At 45.2% G+C, this 17,558-nt stretch overlaps 1 protein-coding gene across 1 annotated transcript in view; it reads left to right on the top strand.

Moving 5' to 3' along the window:
• The window catches only part of ENO2 (enolase 2), a 120,986-nt gene that overhangs the window by 64,026 nt on the left and 39,402 nt on the right, over positions 1-17,558 (top strand). The window contains exon 8 of the mRNA XM_069650646.1: positions 3,290-3,487. Within this exon, the coding sequence (XP_069506747.1) occupies positions 3,290-3,487 (198 nt within the window). The remainder of the gene's footprint in view (positions 1-3,289; positions 3,488-17,558) is intronic.

Genomic DNA, 17,558 nt, shown 5'->3' on the forward strand with positions numbered 1-17,558 from the left:
CACTTTGTCATAGTTGGTGTCCTGTGGATACACTGCAGTCTTAATTCCTGCAGATTTGCTTTGCTGTTTAGAAACACATGTATTTAGTGCACAGCCTGTTAACATACATGATCATACTGGGGGTCCTGTAGATGCACTTTAACTTGGTTCATATTCTGTGTGTGTATGTGTGCATGCCTTAGGTTCACAAATCCACGTATTGGATTGTTTAGGGTTTCTCACCTGAGGATTTCCCTGTACACATTATCACACACCAATACTCAGGTACATTATTTCTCATTGCTTTGTTTTTCAATCGTTAGTAGGTATGTGGTTCCTGTCTATCTTGCCCTCCAACAGACCAAGCTAAATCCTTGTATGTTACTACCCCTAGATCCCGCTGGTGGTCCGCTTATCTAGGGTGAGGGGATAGTATAAGAAGCTTGCCCTATCTAGATAATCACTTACTTCTACACAATTATTTTAACTTTAAACTTTAAAAGGCACATGTCAAAATAAAGCCCAGATCATGTGTCTACTGCTAGAAAATGAATTGTTGTCAATGTTATTCTTTTTCTTTGTTTAGCAGACGTAAAAGATATAAAAAGAAAAAATTCAAAAGTCCTTTTTATGTATTTTTATGGAAAAACACAGTCCTTCAAAGACCAAAATCTTCTTGTTTTTCTGCCCCCAGTTCTATGTCGGGGTCTTCATATATTCCGACTTCCTTCATAGTGTTATTGGGGTATGTTACCCTCCTTTCAAAATATGGAAAGGGTAGAAATCGAGACCTTGCACCAGTCCTTCAGTCAATTTCCTTTTTCGATGACACAATTGGCCTACCGGTTTCAGTGGACTCATTTCATAAAGCCACTTCCTTCAGGGCCATTCATTGCAGCACATTGTTATGTGTTGCACCCATTTGCGATGCAGCTTTGCTTATTTCAATATTGCTGTACCCCACCATAGTTGTGTCGTTCCCCTTTAACTCTAGGTCCTCATGCCTGCCTTCGGTCCCATAGAATAGTTTAGATACTGTAGGCTCCTTGCAATGCTTGAGGTCCAGTAAACACGCTTAGCCATGGTCCAGGTCCTGCAGTTAAGACACGCCTTGCTTTTCAGTAGGTTCTATTGACACCATGGCCATACCAGAGAACCTATTTGTTTGTTTTTTTGTTTATTTATTTGTTTGGTAATGCGCACCAAGCCCTCAGGTAGACGGGCGCAACAGAAACAAGAAGTCTTGAAACTTAGTTACAGTACAAAGGTAGCAATACATAGAGCAGTGATTGTGATAGGACCAAGATGCAAGGTACAAGATACATTAAGTGCAAAGCAATGGTCATGGTAAGTCAAGAAGCATTATCACGAAGTATCGGTGTCTGCACACCTACGTATACACTGCATGCACACTTAACCAAGCTACCGAATAGTTTGGTGAAAACAAAGGGTCGTGTAGGGGCTGGAGGGTAGAAATGTAAATCGTCAGTTAGGTGTCATTAGTGTGTAGCCAATTGAGTATCTTGTGTCTGAATTTAGGGTAGGGTTGTTCTAGTCTGAGGTCAACTGGTAATTTGTTCCAACATTGTGCAGCTTTAACAGGGAAACTGGTTCCTCCTGCTGTCGAGCGTTTGAACCTAGGAATCTCCAGCATAAATAGGTTGGCAGATCTCGTGGGGCGGGTAGCTGTTCTCCTAGTAATTTTATCCATGAGGTATGGAGGTGCTAGGTTATTCAGGCATTTGGAGGTGAGGGATGTTGTTTTGAGGAGAATTCTGTCCGTTATTTTCAGCTAGTTAACCTCTTTCCTAAATTTGGTGATATGCTCTCTGTAGGGGATGTTTAATGCTGCCCTCAAGGCGTTGTTCTGTAGTCTTTGAATTTTGTCTGTAATATATTTGTTAGCTCCTGAGTACAGGGCATTACAGTAGTCTAATTTTGACATAATAAGAGCATTGGCTAGGGTGGTACAACTCGCTCTCGAGAGGTATGGTCTGGAGGCACTGATGAGTTTGCAAGTGTACGTTGTAGATGAGGCAAGGGAGTTGACTTGCTTTTTGAGAGTGAGAGAGGAGTCCAAGTAGAATCCTAAAGTTTTAACTACAGACATCACCTTGATAGGGTTGTTATCAATGTTGAAGGATGTGTAGTTTGGGCTGAGTTTTCGGATGTTAGCTTCAGAGCCTAGGATTAGTAGCTCTGTTTTTTCGTCATTCAGGCAGAGGCCATGGAATGCCATCCATGCCTGAATGAGGGTGTATATTTTGTTCACCAGGTCTGAGTCCGCCTCGAAGTTGCCCGAAAGGGGTATGAGGATCTGAGTGTCATCTGCATAATTAGTGTGACACCCAGTCTATCCAACTTGTCAGGTTATTTTGATAGGGTCGGCACAGGCTGAAGTAGAGAAGACTCTCATGGTCCGGTTAGCTAAGAAAGATTGGCAAAATGAACCATTCAAATTGTCCTATGGACAGAAATGGCAATGCTGCCGGTCCTTAAAATGTGTGTCTTAATACGGAGATCCTATATACACACCTGATCATGCTGGTAGTCTGCTATACATAATTGTCTATGCAGATGATCTTTTAGACCCACATGGCTATGCTTGGGGTCTTATATACACACGTGGCCTTGCTGAAAGTCAAGTAGACACACACAAATATGATGAAGGGCTGATAGACACACTCACAAACATATGAAATTGTAAAAGTATGAGGACTCCAGGTGCAAATGTCGTATGGGCTGCGAAGAAGACATGATACACTTTTTGTTAATTTGTCCACGCTTCATAGAATTACGAAGAAGATGCTTAGTGCCATGTTTAAAAATAATGGAATTAGGACTTGTAGTACTGCAATAAGTTACATAATGAGTTGCGATAAAAATGTTTTATATATAATTCTGTTGAATTTCTTACATAGGCAGATCTTTTTAATGTAAATAACACATTTTGAGATTTTATGTATACATTTAGGATGATGTTAATATGTATGTTAATGGAGAATTCTGAAATACATACATTGATTGATACTCAGCCATGCTGCATGTCTGGTTGGCATGCTTGGCCATGCTGGAGTTCTAGAAGACACACACAGACATGGTGGACTCCTGATATACACACTTGGACATGCTGGAGGTCTAGTAGATACACTTGGCCGGAATATAAAGAAGGACCTGTAGGCGCACCCGTTCATGCTGTAGACCTTTAGACACACCTGGTTATGACTATGGCCTGTAGATATGATTGGTCACAGCTCAGAAGCAGTAGTCCCCTGAACTTTTATTTCATCCACTTCTCTTCTCTATTTAGCCCTGGAGCTTTTAAAGGAAGCCATCGAGAAGGCTGGTTACACAGATAAAATCGTACTTGGGATGGACGTTGCTGCCTCTGAGTTCTACAAAGATGGGAAGTACGACCTGGATTTCAAGTCACCCGACGATCCCAGCCGATACATCTCTGCAGAGGAGTTAGGAGAACTCTACCAGAGCTTTATCCGGGACTATCCAGGTGAGGAATCTATCTCTCCTACAGGGAGAACACAGCATGGGACCCTTTATTTTCTCATAGGCAGGAGAAGCAGGCCTGCATCTAGTGTCTACCCCAGTGTGCTTCTTGACACAAGTCCTTATGCGCTTGAATGCTCCCAACACTAGTATTTGTAAATGTGAATGCTGAAACCAGTGCCTTTGAGTGTGGTTGACAACACTATTGCTTGTGAACCGAAATCCTCCTGGCAATGGTACTTTGTTTTTCTGTAGTGGGACTGAACTCAGTCTACCCAGCACACAGATAGTGGCCACTATACTAACGAGAATTCACCATACTACTTGTGAGAATTGCTCCTAACACGAATGATTGTTAGCCTGAATCCTGACAATAGTGCATATGAGCATAAATCATCCTTCCATCAGTACTTCTGAGCATTCATTCTGACACTCGTGCTTGTGAGTGTGAAGTCTTTGGATCCTAGAACCTTTGAGTGTAAATCCTAATTCTAGTGACTTTGAGTATGAGCCATGACATTATTGCTTGCAAGATTAAGTCTTCCTCACAGTAGTACTTGCAACTGTGACTCCTTAGGCTGGGAAGTATGGCTGAGAACCCTGACAGTAGTGTTTATGATAGTAACACCTCCTGACACTAGAAATTGTTAACATTAATCCTGACAACAGGGCTTGTGAGCGTGATTCCTGACATTTCACATGGAAGCATGAACCTTGGCATTAGCGAGTGTGAGCATTTAATCATGACTCATATTCTTGTGAGTATATTCCCTGGGACCAGTGTTTGAGAGGATGATACATGATTGATGGCACCAGCTGTTTGGATCTTTAAAAAAAAAACATTATTTGTAACATTTTCATGAACAGTACAAACCAATAAGTCCCAATTTCCACCCTCCTCTTCACCCATCTGTTGAACATTTATCCCAGTGCATTGTCATTCCTCCCTCCTATATACGTATTACACAGACCTATGTTGTACATTTGCCACCATGTGTATCTTTTCTCAGCCCGTGTCTCAGTAGTCAATGTCTGCCTCTGCTTCCGACCCATTGTCCTCCCCTGGGTCCGCTTTCTGGCAGAGGTAGTCTCTCTGTGGGGCCCAGATATCCTTAGGTCTACTTTGCACCAGTAGCATGTTATTATATTGAATCTCATTCGCTTCACGGTATGACTATGTAGGTAGACAAGACTCCAGTGTGGGTGTAGACCCCCTGTTCCATGCTCTCGCCACCCGAGTTCTGCCATTTATGGAAGCCATGCACAGGAACATACATGTGGATGTGCTTTCCTCGTTAAATATACTAAGCATCCATTAAGAATTGGTAATGTCCAGGGTGGGGAAGGAAGTGACCCAGTTGAGAGGGGAGTGGGAAGAGGATGCGGGAGAACCCATGCAGGATGGGCACTGGGAAAGAGCACAGTGGTACCACAAGAAGGTGTCCAGAAATGCAAGATTACAACAGATCCACCTATATGTAACTCAAAGGGGGTACATGACCCCTCAAAAGGTAGCCCGATTCAAGAGCACAGAAACACAAATGTGCCCCAAATGTGGGGAAGTAAATGTGGGGATGATGCATATGTTTTGGGCATGTCCTGAGATTCAGAGATTTTGTGGGGAGGCCACTCACCGCCTCTCTGAGAAAGGGATCAAGTTAGACGTAGAATCGGTGTGGGCGTGCATGTTGGGAGGATTTACCAGACCACGTAAAATGAAGCATGTCTGCAAACTTAAGGACTTGGCTTATATTTTGGGCCAAATGTGGAATAGCCATGGGGTGGAAAGCGGGTCAGAGACCCAGGATAGAAGTGTGGTGGCACGACCTCCTGAAATGGGCAGAAGTGGAAACAACAGTATGGTATGAAGCAGCCTGCAGGGGGCAGGATGATGAAGTGGGAGCGTTGATGGCCTGGAGACAGCTAGTGGCCTCATTAACCGAGTCTACCCGAGCCAGTCCAAGCGAACACGATACCTCCGGGAGCATGGAAGGAAGGGCACCCATAGAGGAGTAAGACTAGAAGTGCAATGGAGTAAGCTCGGGTTACGGGGCGAGGGTATGGGATGGCAGCAGTAAATATATGTTGATGCATATGTTTGTACACTTATAACTTTCACTCTCGAGTGTGCTGTGTTGTTTGAAAATTTGGAAAATAATAAAAAAAATATATATATATATGTTTATATATACTAAGCATCCATAATCGTGGTGATATTGGGACATTTCCTGCTGCAATTTCATTCGTAGCACCAATAACTTGGTGCCAGAACCTTTCCACTGGCGGGCATTCCCCTGCTAAGGGCAGAACATTTGCATCCCTCTTCTGTCATCCAGCACAGGTCGGGGAGATGTCTGAGTAATATGTACTCAATTTACTTGGAGTGTGATATATCTGATATAAGTATTTATAGTTAGTGAGTCTGAAGCGACTTTTCAGAGCTATGCTCCTGGTTTGCAGGCATGCCTGCTTCCATTGCTTATCTGTAAGGGGTTCCCTGAAGACTTTCCCCTATCTACTTTGTGCCCTTTCTTGTGTATTCACCTTCTGTGCTTTAATTATTCTGTACACATTGGTTCCCATCTTGGTGTATCTGGTTGGGTTCATGATGTTGGGCTATGGGGGACATTTTAGGTTTGGGAGGTGTGTTCTCCATATGTTGCTGTAGCGTGTTTTAAGGTCTCATATACAAAAGGCTAGTCATTAATTCACTGCTGCCTTCTCCTTCAGTTTTTCTAGCAGATTAGTCCCCCTCTATATATATATATATCTTGCAGCGTGTGGACTTCCAGGCGCTCAAAGTGCAATTGAAATATTTTCCCTTGTGTCAATACAACTCCTTCTACATTAGCAATAGAGAGGATCAGGAAAGTATAACCAACGAGTTTGACCATCTTGTCCCAAGCGTTGTCGGTCGTATGTACTGTGTGTAACTCTTGTCTGTTTATTGCCCTCCTTCCCCACATTATGGATTTTACATCTGCCGTGTGCAACACTGCTTTTCCTATCCTCACGAGCAGATATTCGTGTTTTTCGGCCACCCACCATGTGGCATATTGTGCCTGTGCAGCTAAGTAATACGCATATGGGCCGTGGTAGTCGAGACCTCCCGTCTCAAATGGTCCCGTAAGAAGGTCATACTATATTCAGGGCTATTTACCCATCCATGCTAAATTACCCAACATCCTCTTTGTCCTTTGCCAAAAGACCATTGGGGGTATAATCAGAAAATGTATAACAACCTTGGGGCAATTAACCAGTTTTGCTAGCGATATCCTTGTTTCTTGAGACAGGGGCAATTCTACCCACCTCGCCACTTTGGCCTCTAATTTGTCGAGGGTCTTTCTCATGTATATAACAATCCCCAAATACCTAATATTGTCATCTTTCCATCTAAGGTTTGTATGGACGTCTTTCCACCTGGTGCACGGCGTTAGGGCTAGCAGTTCTAATTTTTCCCAATTAATAGTCAGCCGTGATAGTCCCCCATATGTCCGGGCATCTTCCATTAATGGATTACGGTTCAGTTGTGGGAGTTTTATATACAGCAACATGTCATCCATGTTTTTTTTAATTTATGTTATTTTCTTTATTGGTTATTTGTAATAGGCTCTATAGAGCAAATTGTGTTTCATGTTGCATCAAGACAGGGGGGAGGAATAAGGAGGACGGTATAAAACAAAACCAGAAAAAAGAGGTGCGGACGCCTTTCTGCGAGAATGAACATGGCCTAATGACCTGTTCTATGGGAAGGTACCCACTCGAGAGTCTGCAGCCACATTTTAGCTCACTGTACCTTTCACAAAGGAGGAATATCCATTTGCATATCAGTTTTTGTCCCACCCACTTGAGCAGTACAGCACCGAAATGCTAGGCAATCCTCCTTTGAACAAGAGTACCAACAACAACCCCAGACGCGCATTTCGGCCTAGTCAGGCCTCATTAGCGAGGTGTATCTGTGCCTCTCTGAGCACAGTGAGCAAGGGGTCACCGGCCACCTTAAAGAAATCCTATGTCTCCCTTCTAGCTGCATGAACACCCTACCACTACTCGTGACCCTGGGCAGGAAAATCTGGTCCCGAGTGATGAAGCTCCTCCATATCCGCTACACCTATTCATCAAATGCTCCTATTGTGGCAGATGTGTGCAAAAACAAAATGAAAGTGAAGATAAGAAGAGGGGGGAGGGAAAGAAGGGGAAACAGTGTGAGGAGGGACGGAGGAGACGGGAAATGAAAGGCATGTGAGAAAGGGTAGTTCAAGAAAACAGGGAAGGTGGGTAAAGAGCCAGAGACCTGAGGCAAAACATTAGCAGACAAAATAAGGTAACGCTGGCATAGGCAGCGGATGTCAAAAGGTATTGAACAAATAGCTAGAGATAGGTAGCATAGGAAAAACCAGTACGTTTGGTAAGGGGTAAGGTACACTCACTGCAGCTGTGGAATTATGAATGCAGCGTGAGCGTCACCAAGGGAAGACCCTCCGTTCAATGCAAAGTGATCCGGACCAGTCACACAACGTGGGATGGGGGGGCGGAGGGCGGGAGGCGGGGGGGAGGGGGAGGAATCCAGGGGGTTCACAGGCCGCAAGGCAGCTACAACGCAAATTGAAAACATACTAGTAACAATGTGGGCAAAATACAACGCTGTGCCCTAGATCGAACAAGCACATGGTACACAACGCAGCTGCCGGGTTACAAATGCAGCGTCTACAAAACTACAAAGGAAATGAGCAGATTAGGATAGGACGAAGGAAACATAGCAAACGTGACAATTTGAATTAGAAATGAAGATGTAAAGCAAGTTCCTGATAGACTGTATGATTCACAAAGGTTGAATGTTCAAGCTGTTAGGGCCACCGAGTGTACAGTTGCTAACACTGTTATGGAAACAGAAGGGTGATTGCTTCAAGATGTCAGAGTCTCATAGGGGTGGAAGATGAGACCCAGTGGCAGCCATTGGCAACTGCAGATACAGTACGAAGCGATGAAGGGAACGTGGAGAAGGCGGCGGGTAGCCGGCGGGCGAAAGGGTGAAGACCAAGCAGTCCCAAACAGTGCAGAGGCTATTATAATCGAGGTGGACAGTTTTAACCCCCAATGGCTATGGTACTCTCTGATATGGCAGGCTAATGGCTCCATCGCCAGTGCGAATAGCATGGGCAATAGTGGGCATCCTTGTCTGGCGGCCCACATAGGGGTTATCTTCCAGGATTATATTTTATTAGTCAGGACTGTGGCTTTTGGGGAGCTGAACAGTAATCATATCCATCCCATGAATTGAATCCCCAGCCCAGATCTTCTTAGCACCTCAAAGAGAAATCCAATTCGCCAGAGTCATATGCCTTCTCTGCATCGAGGGAAGCCACCAGCGCCGGGACTTGTGGGTCTATGGCTATGTAAAAGCGCAAATAGTCACCTCCGATTATTTTGTATGGGGCAGCGTGGTATGAATCCCGCTTAGTCATTAAGAATCAGTGCCGGCATCAATGGTTGAAGCCTATCCACACTAGTTTAAAGAGCATTTTATTTTCTGTATTTATTAACGACAGCGGCCTATATGAGGAGCATCTCGATGGGATCTTATCAGGTTTCTGCAGCACTGTGATAACAGCTTCACACGTGGTAGTGAGTACTTGAACATCTGCCCAAGGTGGGGCGCTATTTCCTCTGAATATCTTTATAAAATTCTCCTGTCAATCCATCACAACCATTATTGTTTGGCAGTTTGTTAATGACTATTTTTATTTCTTCTCTGCTTATTGGTTTTTGAGAAGCCTATCAGGTGCACCGTTCATCCATCCCAGGCCCACTTGTTCTTGAAATCGCCCCAGCTCCTCAGGAGTTGCTTTAGATTGTGCTGTGTACATCCTCTGACAATATTCACCAAATACTTTATTAATTTCTACATTGACCTTCAGCAGATGTCCCTCTGCATTTTCCACTTCTATTATGTCTGTGCTCTCTCTTTGCGTATCGCCACGGCTAGGGTCCTGCCTGGTTTCAGCGCCTCGAGAATTTTGGATTCCCGGTTTTCCAAGTCTGCTAAATTTTCCCAGCTTCTCACATCCGTAGGAGAGTCACTAAGTCTTTACCTCAGTCTAGGACCAGTTCCATTGTTTTTATTTCCACTTGCAAGCTGTACAAGCGACTTCATTAGTGATTTCAATACCCTAGATTCCTTTGGTATGCATACTCCCCGCATATATACCTTGAAAGTTTCCTATAAAATATTAAAATCCTCTACTGACTGTGCATTTTGTTCGAATGAACTGTTTGATTTCCTGCTCTATATCCTCCCGAAATGCTGTGTCTTGAGTCATCTTGCTTTTAAATCTCCTGAGTGTTTGGGGTGTGGACTGGCCCATTTAAAGCAGGGTATTATTGAGGAGTAATCTGATAATGTTCTGATGAGTGTTCTACATTCGTATGTATTTCTAAGTACATCCGGGATTACGTTTAGGTAGTCCATCCGTGAAGATGCTTTATGTATATGTGAATGGTAAGTGTATTCCCTCAGAGAGGGTTTGTTGTGTCGCCATACATCTGCAAGGTTATGGTAATGTAACAACTCCGCCCATATCACAGCTGATTTAGGAAGGGTTAGTTGTGTGGAGTTCGCCCTAACTAACTCCAATGATAGGGCAAGATTAAAATAGCCTGCCCAAATGATCTCATATCCCGTAAATCTGTACAATTGGCTTGCACATTCCTGGAAAAAACTCAGGTGAGTCTAGGTTCGGTGCATATAAATTTGCCAGGGCAACCCTGCTCCCGTCTGTTTCTCCCGCTAAGAGTAGGAATCTGCCCGGTTCACCTGATATGTTGTTGTGCAACTTGTATTGTAAAGATGTGTGTATGTATGTGACCACTCCACTGGAGAATGATGAACTGTAGCAGAGTATCCCCCAACCGTGGGCGTCTGTTTCCTGTTCTTCCTTACCCAAGTGGGCCTCTTGGATCATCAGTACATGTATCTGGTGTCTATGCGCGTACTGTGCTATCTGTTACCCAAGTGGGCCTCTTGGATCATCAGTACATTTATCTGGTGTCTCTGCGTGTACTGTACTATCTGTTACCCAAGTGGGCTTCTTGGATCATCAGTACATGGATCTGGTGTCTATGCGCGTACTGTGCTATCTGTTACCCAAGTGGGCCTCTTGGATCATCAGTACATGGATCTGGTGTCTATGCGCGTACTGTGCTATCTGTTACCCAAGTGGACCTCTTGGATCATCAGTACATTTATCTGGTGTCTATGCGCGTACTGTGCTATCTGTTACCCAAGTGGGCCTCTTGGATCATCAGTACATGTATCTGGTGTCTATGCGCGTACTGTGCTATCTGTTACCCAAGTGGGCCTCTTGGATCATCAGTGCATGTATCTGGTGTCTATGCGCGTACTGTGCTATCTGTTACCCAAGTGGGCCTCTTGGATCATCAGTACATGTATCTGGTGTCTATGCGCGTACTGTGCTATCTGTTACCCAAGTGGGCCTCTTGGATCATCAGTACATGTATCTGGTGTCTATGCGCGTACTGTGCTATCTGTTACCCAAGTGGGCCTCTTGGATCATCAGTACATTTATCTGGTGTCTATGCACGTACTGTACTATCTGTTACCCAAGTGGGCCTCTTGGATCATCAGTACATTTATCTGGTGTCTATGCACGTACTGTACTATCTGTTACCCAAGTGGGCTTCTTGGATCATCAGTACATGGATCTGGTGTCTATGCGCGTACTGTGCTATCTGTTACCCAAGTGGGCCTCTTGGATCATCAGTACATGGATCTGGTGTCTATGCACGTACTGTACTATCTGTTACCCAAGTGGGCCTCTTGGATCATCAGTACATTTATCTGGTGTCTATGCACGTACTGTACTATCTGTTGGACCTTCTTGGACTTCTTTGTGCCCCTGATATTCCATGTCAGTACATTTATTTTAGGGTGCATTCTGCCTGTATGCGTGAGGTCAGCTATCATAGTTTGGGCATCTCCGGTTTACGCATCAGGCCCAGGTTTCCGCATGCTACTTTTGTGCCCTTTTGCCTGGATCTTCATTAAACCATCCCCCCTTTTATCCTGGGACTGAAACCAAATAATTACAATGTAAAGCCACAACAATGGTTCCTCCCCCCACGCTAGAAACTGTAAGTTACTGGCTGACCCCTTCCCACATTATAACTCAAAACAGTGAATCAGCAGTTACTGCTATGCTTCCACTGCTTCTCACGGTGATTTAGTGCAGAATCATCTGCTCATATTATGTCTAACACTATCCATTAAGCTTCAATATTTTCCTTTTCCCTGGGGTGTGTCAATGTACTTTGGTAGCTGGGTGACCGTGGCCCAGACATTAGCCTAGCATCTTCTCTGACAAGTTTCTTCCTTCCCTGGTGAAGTAGGGCGAGGGGTCTTCCTGATGTCCACCAGCTTCCTGGCGTATCTCATTGCGGCTTTTGGGTCCATAAAGAAGCAGGATTTGCCATTATACATTACTTTCAACTATCGATTCCTGCTCTTGCGGAGTAGATCTTTCACTTCTTGGAAGGGTTTCCTAGATTCCTTTACTTGTGGTCTGAGGTCGGAAAAGATGCGGATTGTAGATGATCCATATTTCAATTCACATTTTTATCTGGCCACTTTAAGAAGCATGCCTCTATCCCGGTAGTTGAATATGCAAGTGATAACTGGATGCTCCAATGCCCTGGGTGGAGGGTTGCGACGCAGTGAACAATGAGCGTGCTTCACCATAAACATCTTGGAGACATCAGGGTTATCCAGGATCTCCAATATCATGCATTCAACATTGGGCTCCATCCTGTCTATGGCTGTGGATTCCGGCATACCAAGTATCCATATATTGTTGCGGCATGAGCTGCCTGCCAAATCATCATTTTTTGCATCTACTTTCGTGAGTGCTTGGTGGAGCTGGGCGAACCCTGCCTGCAGTCTTCTTGTCTGATCTTCATTGCAACTGATAGGTTTTTCTGCCTTTCCCATCTGTCCACATGGCTCTTCAAGTTGTATGGCCAAGGCTCTACTTTGCAGGTTGGAGTGTCTATGTTTGCCCCAGTGTCTCCATGCTGTCCTTGAAAGCCGCCAGCATTTGGTTCAGTGCCTGGATGTCTAGGGGTGCAGCTTTCCCACTATCCTGGGGGCACATCTGGCATAGTTTCCCATCTTTACCTGTTTCTTGGGGTTGCCCAGGAGATATTGCATGCGCACAAGCAGTGTTATAGGAAACGTGCATATATCAGGGAGTAGAACACACTGTGGATCCTGGGCTTTGCTTCTAGAGGGGTTGGTGTTCGCTCATGTCACAGGAGGATTCGTCACAGGAACTGTGGCTCCTATGCCTGCAGGTGTTGGAAGGAGTGCAGGGCTGCTGTGTAGAAATACCTGTGCATTATGACCACTGCCCAGTGGGCTTACCAATGCTGCAGCGAGAGGGGGTATATGGTATAGGATATGGATGTGTTCCACACCCTATGTCCTTACAGCCAAACAGTCATCTGTGATTCCCAACTCTGGACGTGCCTTACATTGTCAGGTTCTTGATGATTCTTCCAACTCTAATCATTCTGACCACTATGCCGATCGGTGGTTAGCCCATCTCAGGCATTGCATGCCGCCACCCCAGGGCTGCCTGCCAGGGCGCAGCACCCTGTGTCTATATTTCAGATCTCCTGCCGAAACCACTCTCTTCTCCACTAGGGCCTACCCCAGTGTGCTGTCCTCGGTGGAGCCCTGCCGCCACCACAGTGGGCCCCGGACTGCCAGCAGCAGAATCGTTCACTGCAGTCCACACCGTGCGCGGGTTAGCGCAGTGTTACTCAATCGCTCTATAGGCCAGACGTTCCTCTCTGCCTCGCGACCAGGCTCCAATACCTGGCCGCCGTGCTGTGTCGAAATCTGTGGCCCTGGACCACCAAAGATCCGGTAGTTATCGCCTCCCCGCCCTTACAGGTTGTGTAGTGCCACTTCAGGGACAATATGTTAAGGATATCAAGATAGACACGTAGGATGTTTCGATTCCATTTGGGAGCCCTCTCAAGAAGCAGTAATTTTGCTGCGCATGCACCAATGCCCCCCTGCTGTTTGGATCTTACCTGTGAAAGTCTGAATCAAGAAACAATTGTTTATGAAAGTGAATCCTAATACTAGTGCCTGTTAATTTAATCTGGACACTAGCAGATGTGAATATGAACTCTAACAATAGTGCTAGTGAGCTTGAATCAGGGCACTAGTTTCTTAGTACTTGTGAGAATAAATCAGTCCTAACACTAGTGAAATTTAATTGAATTGAAATTGGATGTATAGAGCGATGTACGCCAAAGCGCTGTACATAAAACAAATTACCTGTACAATTTACGTGAAAACAGCAAATGAAATCAAAAAAGATAGGCAAGTAAGTCAAGAAGCGAGACAATGGGCCTCATTACACGTAGTGCGGTAAGGGTTTACCGCCTTACTACGCGGTCCCTTTGCGGGTTGGTACTTTAATGCCTGCTTTTTACCGTAAATTGCGGTACCGTAATTAGCGCCTTCCCCATTCCCATAGAGCCCTATGGGGCAAAAATGGGAATGGGGAAGGGCAATGGAGGAGCAACCTTGGAATAGGGCGCTAATTCCCCTTTCCTCCAAGGCGGTACCGGTAAATTACCGGCATGAACCGCACTCCGTGTAATGAGGCCCAATGGGTTTTGAGCTGAGAATGAAACAGGGGAAGAGGAAGAGTGTTCCAGTGTTTAGGGGCAAGAAGAGAAAAGGATCGAAAGCGGGAATTGGCACAAAGGGGGGTGGGAAACATTAAGTAAGAACAGAGATTGAGAATGAAGAAAGTGTGAAGGAACATAGAAGGAAATCAGGAAGGAGAAATAGGGAGGGGCAAGGCTATAAAGACATGAAATAACCAGGCAAAGGAAATTGAAAAGCAGATGCAATTCGAAAGGAAGCCAGTGGAGGGAGACTGGAGTAGAGGAAATAGAGTCACGAGAAGAGATGGAGAAGAGAAGATGAATAAAAGAGTTAAAGATGGAACGTACTGGAGGTAGACGGATAGCAGGAAGCGCAAGAAGATGAAAAGAACAGCAAAATAAGCGAGAGAAGATTAATAAAGAGACAAGAATTTTAATTTCATTTAAAAGAAATAAAAATTCTAGCCTAAAGCCTATAAAGATGAAAGCGAGAGGAGTGGGCAACAGCGGAGATGTGAGAGGAGAAACATAAGGAAGAATCAATAATAACCCACAGAGTTCTAGCAGAGGAGAAAATGGGGAGAGGAGAAGGGGGAAAGAGTTGGAGGAAAAGGCAAAGGTGGATGTATAGTAGATGCAGGAAAGAAATGGACTTCCGTCTTGGAGGGATTTAGATGGAGATAGTGAGCTGTCATCCAAGACTGAATAACGAGAAGGCGGGAGGAGAGAGTCTCATGAATAGAAGGGGAAATGAAGAAAAAGAGCGGAAAAGCTAAGTGTCATTAGCATAAAAGTGATGTTAAAGGCCAAAAGAAGCAATAAGAGAGGCAAGAGGTATGGTGTATAAAGAAAAAAGAAGGGGACTGGGAACGGAGCCCTGAGGAACACCAAAGTGAAGAGGGAGAACAGGGGAACTTGAGCCAGCCCAGGACAGAGAGTAGCTAACAAGTCGAGTAAGATCAAGAGAGAGGATTGCATATAGTGACGAGCAGCAAAAAGTGAATCGCAAACCGAAGGAGAGCAGTTTCAGTAGAATGGAAAGGATGGAACCCAGATTGGTAGATAGGAAGAAGAGAGGCAGTGGTGATGTGGGAAGAAACTAGGACATGGGCAATACGTTCCAACATTCTGGAAAGAAAAGGTAAAGGTGAGATGGGGCGATAGTTAGAAGGGAGAGAGGGGTCCAAGGTAGGCTTTTTAAGTATTGGAAGAATAGTAGCACATTTAAGAGAAGAAGGAAAAACAGACAATTGGAGATTGAGAGATTGAAGAGAGAGGCCAACTAGGGACAGACTGTGGGAATAAGAGAAGAAGGGAGAGAGTCGGATTGAGCAGCAGTGGGATGGGCTTTAGAAAGGAAAGAAGAGATATTGTTCATTGAATTAGGACAAATGAGGACATTGGAATTGGGTGGGGTGGAGGAGATGAGTGAGCCGAAGGAGAGGGGCAGGTGTAATGCAAGACCGTAAAAGACCCTAGAAGAGTAACTTTAGATGAGAAGAAAGAAGCAAAGTCAGAAGCAGAAAGAGATGAAGAATGAGAGGGTTCAGGAGGAGCGGGAGAAAGAATGTGATTTAAGATTTGAAAAAGACGACAGGGATAAGAAGAGAGAGAAGCCAGTAGTCAAAGTCAGAATGAAGCAGAGAAAGACTAAGACAATCAAAAGTTGATTGTGACTTCTGCCACCAACACTAAGCCCGGCACAAGAGACGCCGAGAAAAAACGTGGGGGTAAGCCAAGGTTGAGGGGGCTTGTGAGATGAGCAAAAGGGAGAAGGAAGAGTCGTGCAAATGGAAGATGAAAGAAGGGAAGCAAAAGAATCAACACCAAGAAGATAAAATGTCGAGGGGTGGAAGGGAGGAGATGAATGAAGAAGGGTCAAAGGACTGAAGATCGTGTCAAGAGGAAACAGGCTGAGAACAGGGATGGAAGGGAGGAGATGAATGAAGAAGGGTCAAAGGACTGAAGATCGTGTCAAGAGGAAACAGGGTGAGAACAGGGATGGAAGGGAGGAGATGAATGAAGAAGGGTCAAAGGACTGAAGATCGTGTCAAGAGGAAACAGGCTGAGAACAGGGATGGAAGGGAGGAGATGAATGAAGAAGGGTCAAAGGACTGAAGATCGTGTCAAGAGGAAACAGGCTGAGAACAGGGATGGAAGGGAGGAGATGAATGAAGAAGGGTCAAAGGACTGAAGATCGTGTCAAGAGGAAACAGGGTGAGAACAGGGATGGAAGGGAGGAGATGAATGAAGAAGGGTCAAAGGACTGAAGATCGTGTCAAGAGGAAACAGGGTGAGAACAGGGATGGAAGGGAGGAGATGAATGAAGAAGGGTCAAAGGACTGAAGATCTTGTCAAGAGGAAACAGGGTGAGAACAGGGATGGAAGGGAGGAGATGAATGAAGAAGGGTCAAAGGACTGAAGATCGTGTCAAGAGGAAACAGGGTGAGAACAGGGGTGGAAGGGAGGAGATGAATGAAGAAGGGTCAAAGGACTGAAGATCGTGTCAAGAGGAAACAGGGTGAGAACAGGGGTGGAAGGGAGGAGATGAATGAAGAAGGGTCAAAGGACTGAAGATCGTGTCAAGAGGAAACAGGGTGAGAGCAGGGATGGAAGGGAGGAGATGAATGAAGAAGGGTCAAAGGACTGAAGATCGTGTCAAGAGGAAACAGGGTGAGAACAGGGATGGAAGGGAGGAGATGAATGAAGAAGGGTCAAAGGACTGAAGATCGTGTCAAGAGGAAACAGGGTGAGAACAGGGGTGGAAGGGAGGAGATGAATGAAGAAGGGTCAAAGGACCGAAGATCGTGTCAAGAGGAAACAGGGTGAGAACAGGGGTGGAAGGGAGGAGATGAATGAAGAAGGGTCAAAGGACCGAAGATCGTGTCAAGAGGAAACAGGGTGAGAACAGGGATGGAAGGGAGGAGATGAATGAAGAAGGGTCAAAGGACTGAAGATCGTGTCAAGAGGAAACAGGGTGAGAACAGGGATGGAAGGGAGGAGATGAATGAAGAAGGGTCAAAGGACTGAAGATCGTGTCAAGAGGAAACAGGGTGAGAACAGGGATGGAAGGGAGGAGATGAATGAAGAAGGGTCAAAGGACTGAAGATCGTGTCAAGAGGAAACAGGGTGAGAACAGGGATGGAAGGGAGGAGATGAATGAAGAAGGGTCAAAGGACTGAAGATCGTGTCAAGAGGAAACAGGGTGAGAACAGGGATGGAAGGGAGGAGATGAATGAAGAAGGGTCAAAGGACTGAAGATCGTGTCAAGAGGAAACAGGGTGAGAACAGGGGTGGAAGGGAGGAGATGAATGAAGAAGGGTCAAAGGACTGAAGATCGTGTCAAGAGCAAACAGGGTGAGAACGGGGATGGA

The sequence above is a fragment of the Ambystoma mexicanum genome, chromosome 3p, assembly GCF_040938575.1.
Source record: "Ambystoma mexicanum isolate Mex_15411 chromosome 3p, UKY_AmexF1_1, whole genome shotgun sequence".
Lineage (NCBI taxonomy): Eukaryota > Metazoa > Chordata > Amphibia > Caudata > Ambystomatidae > Ambystoma > Ambystoma mexicanum.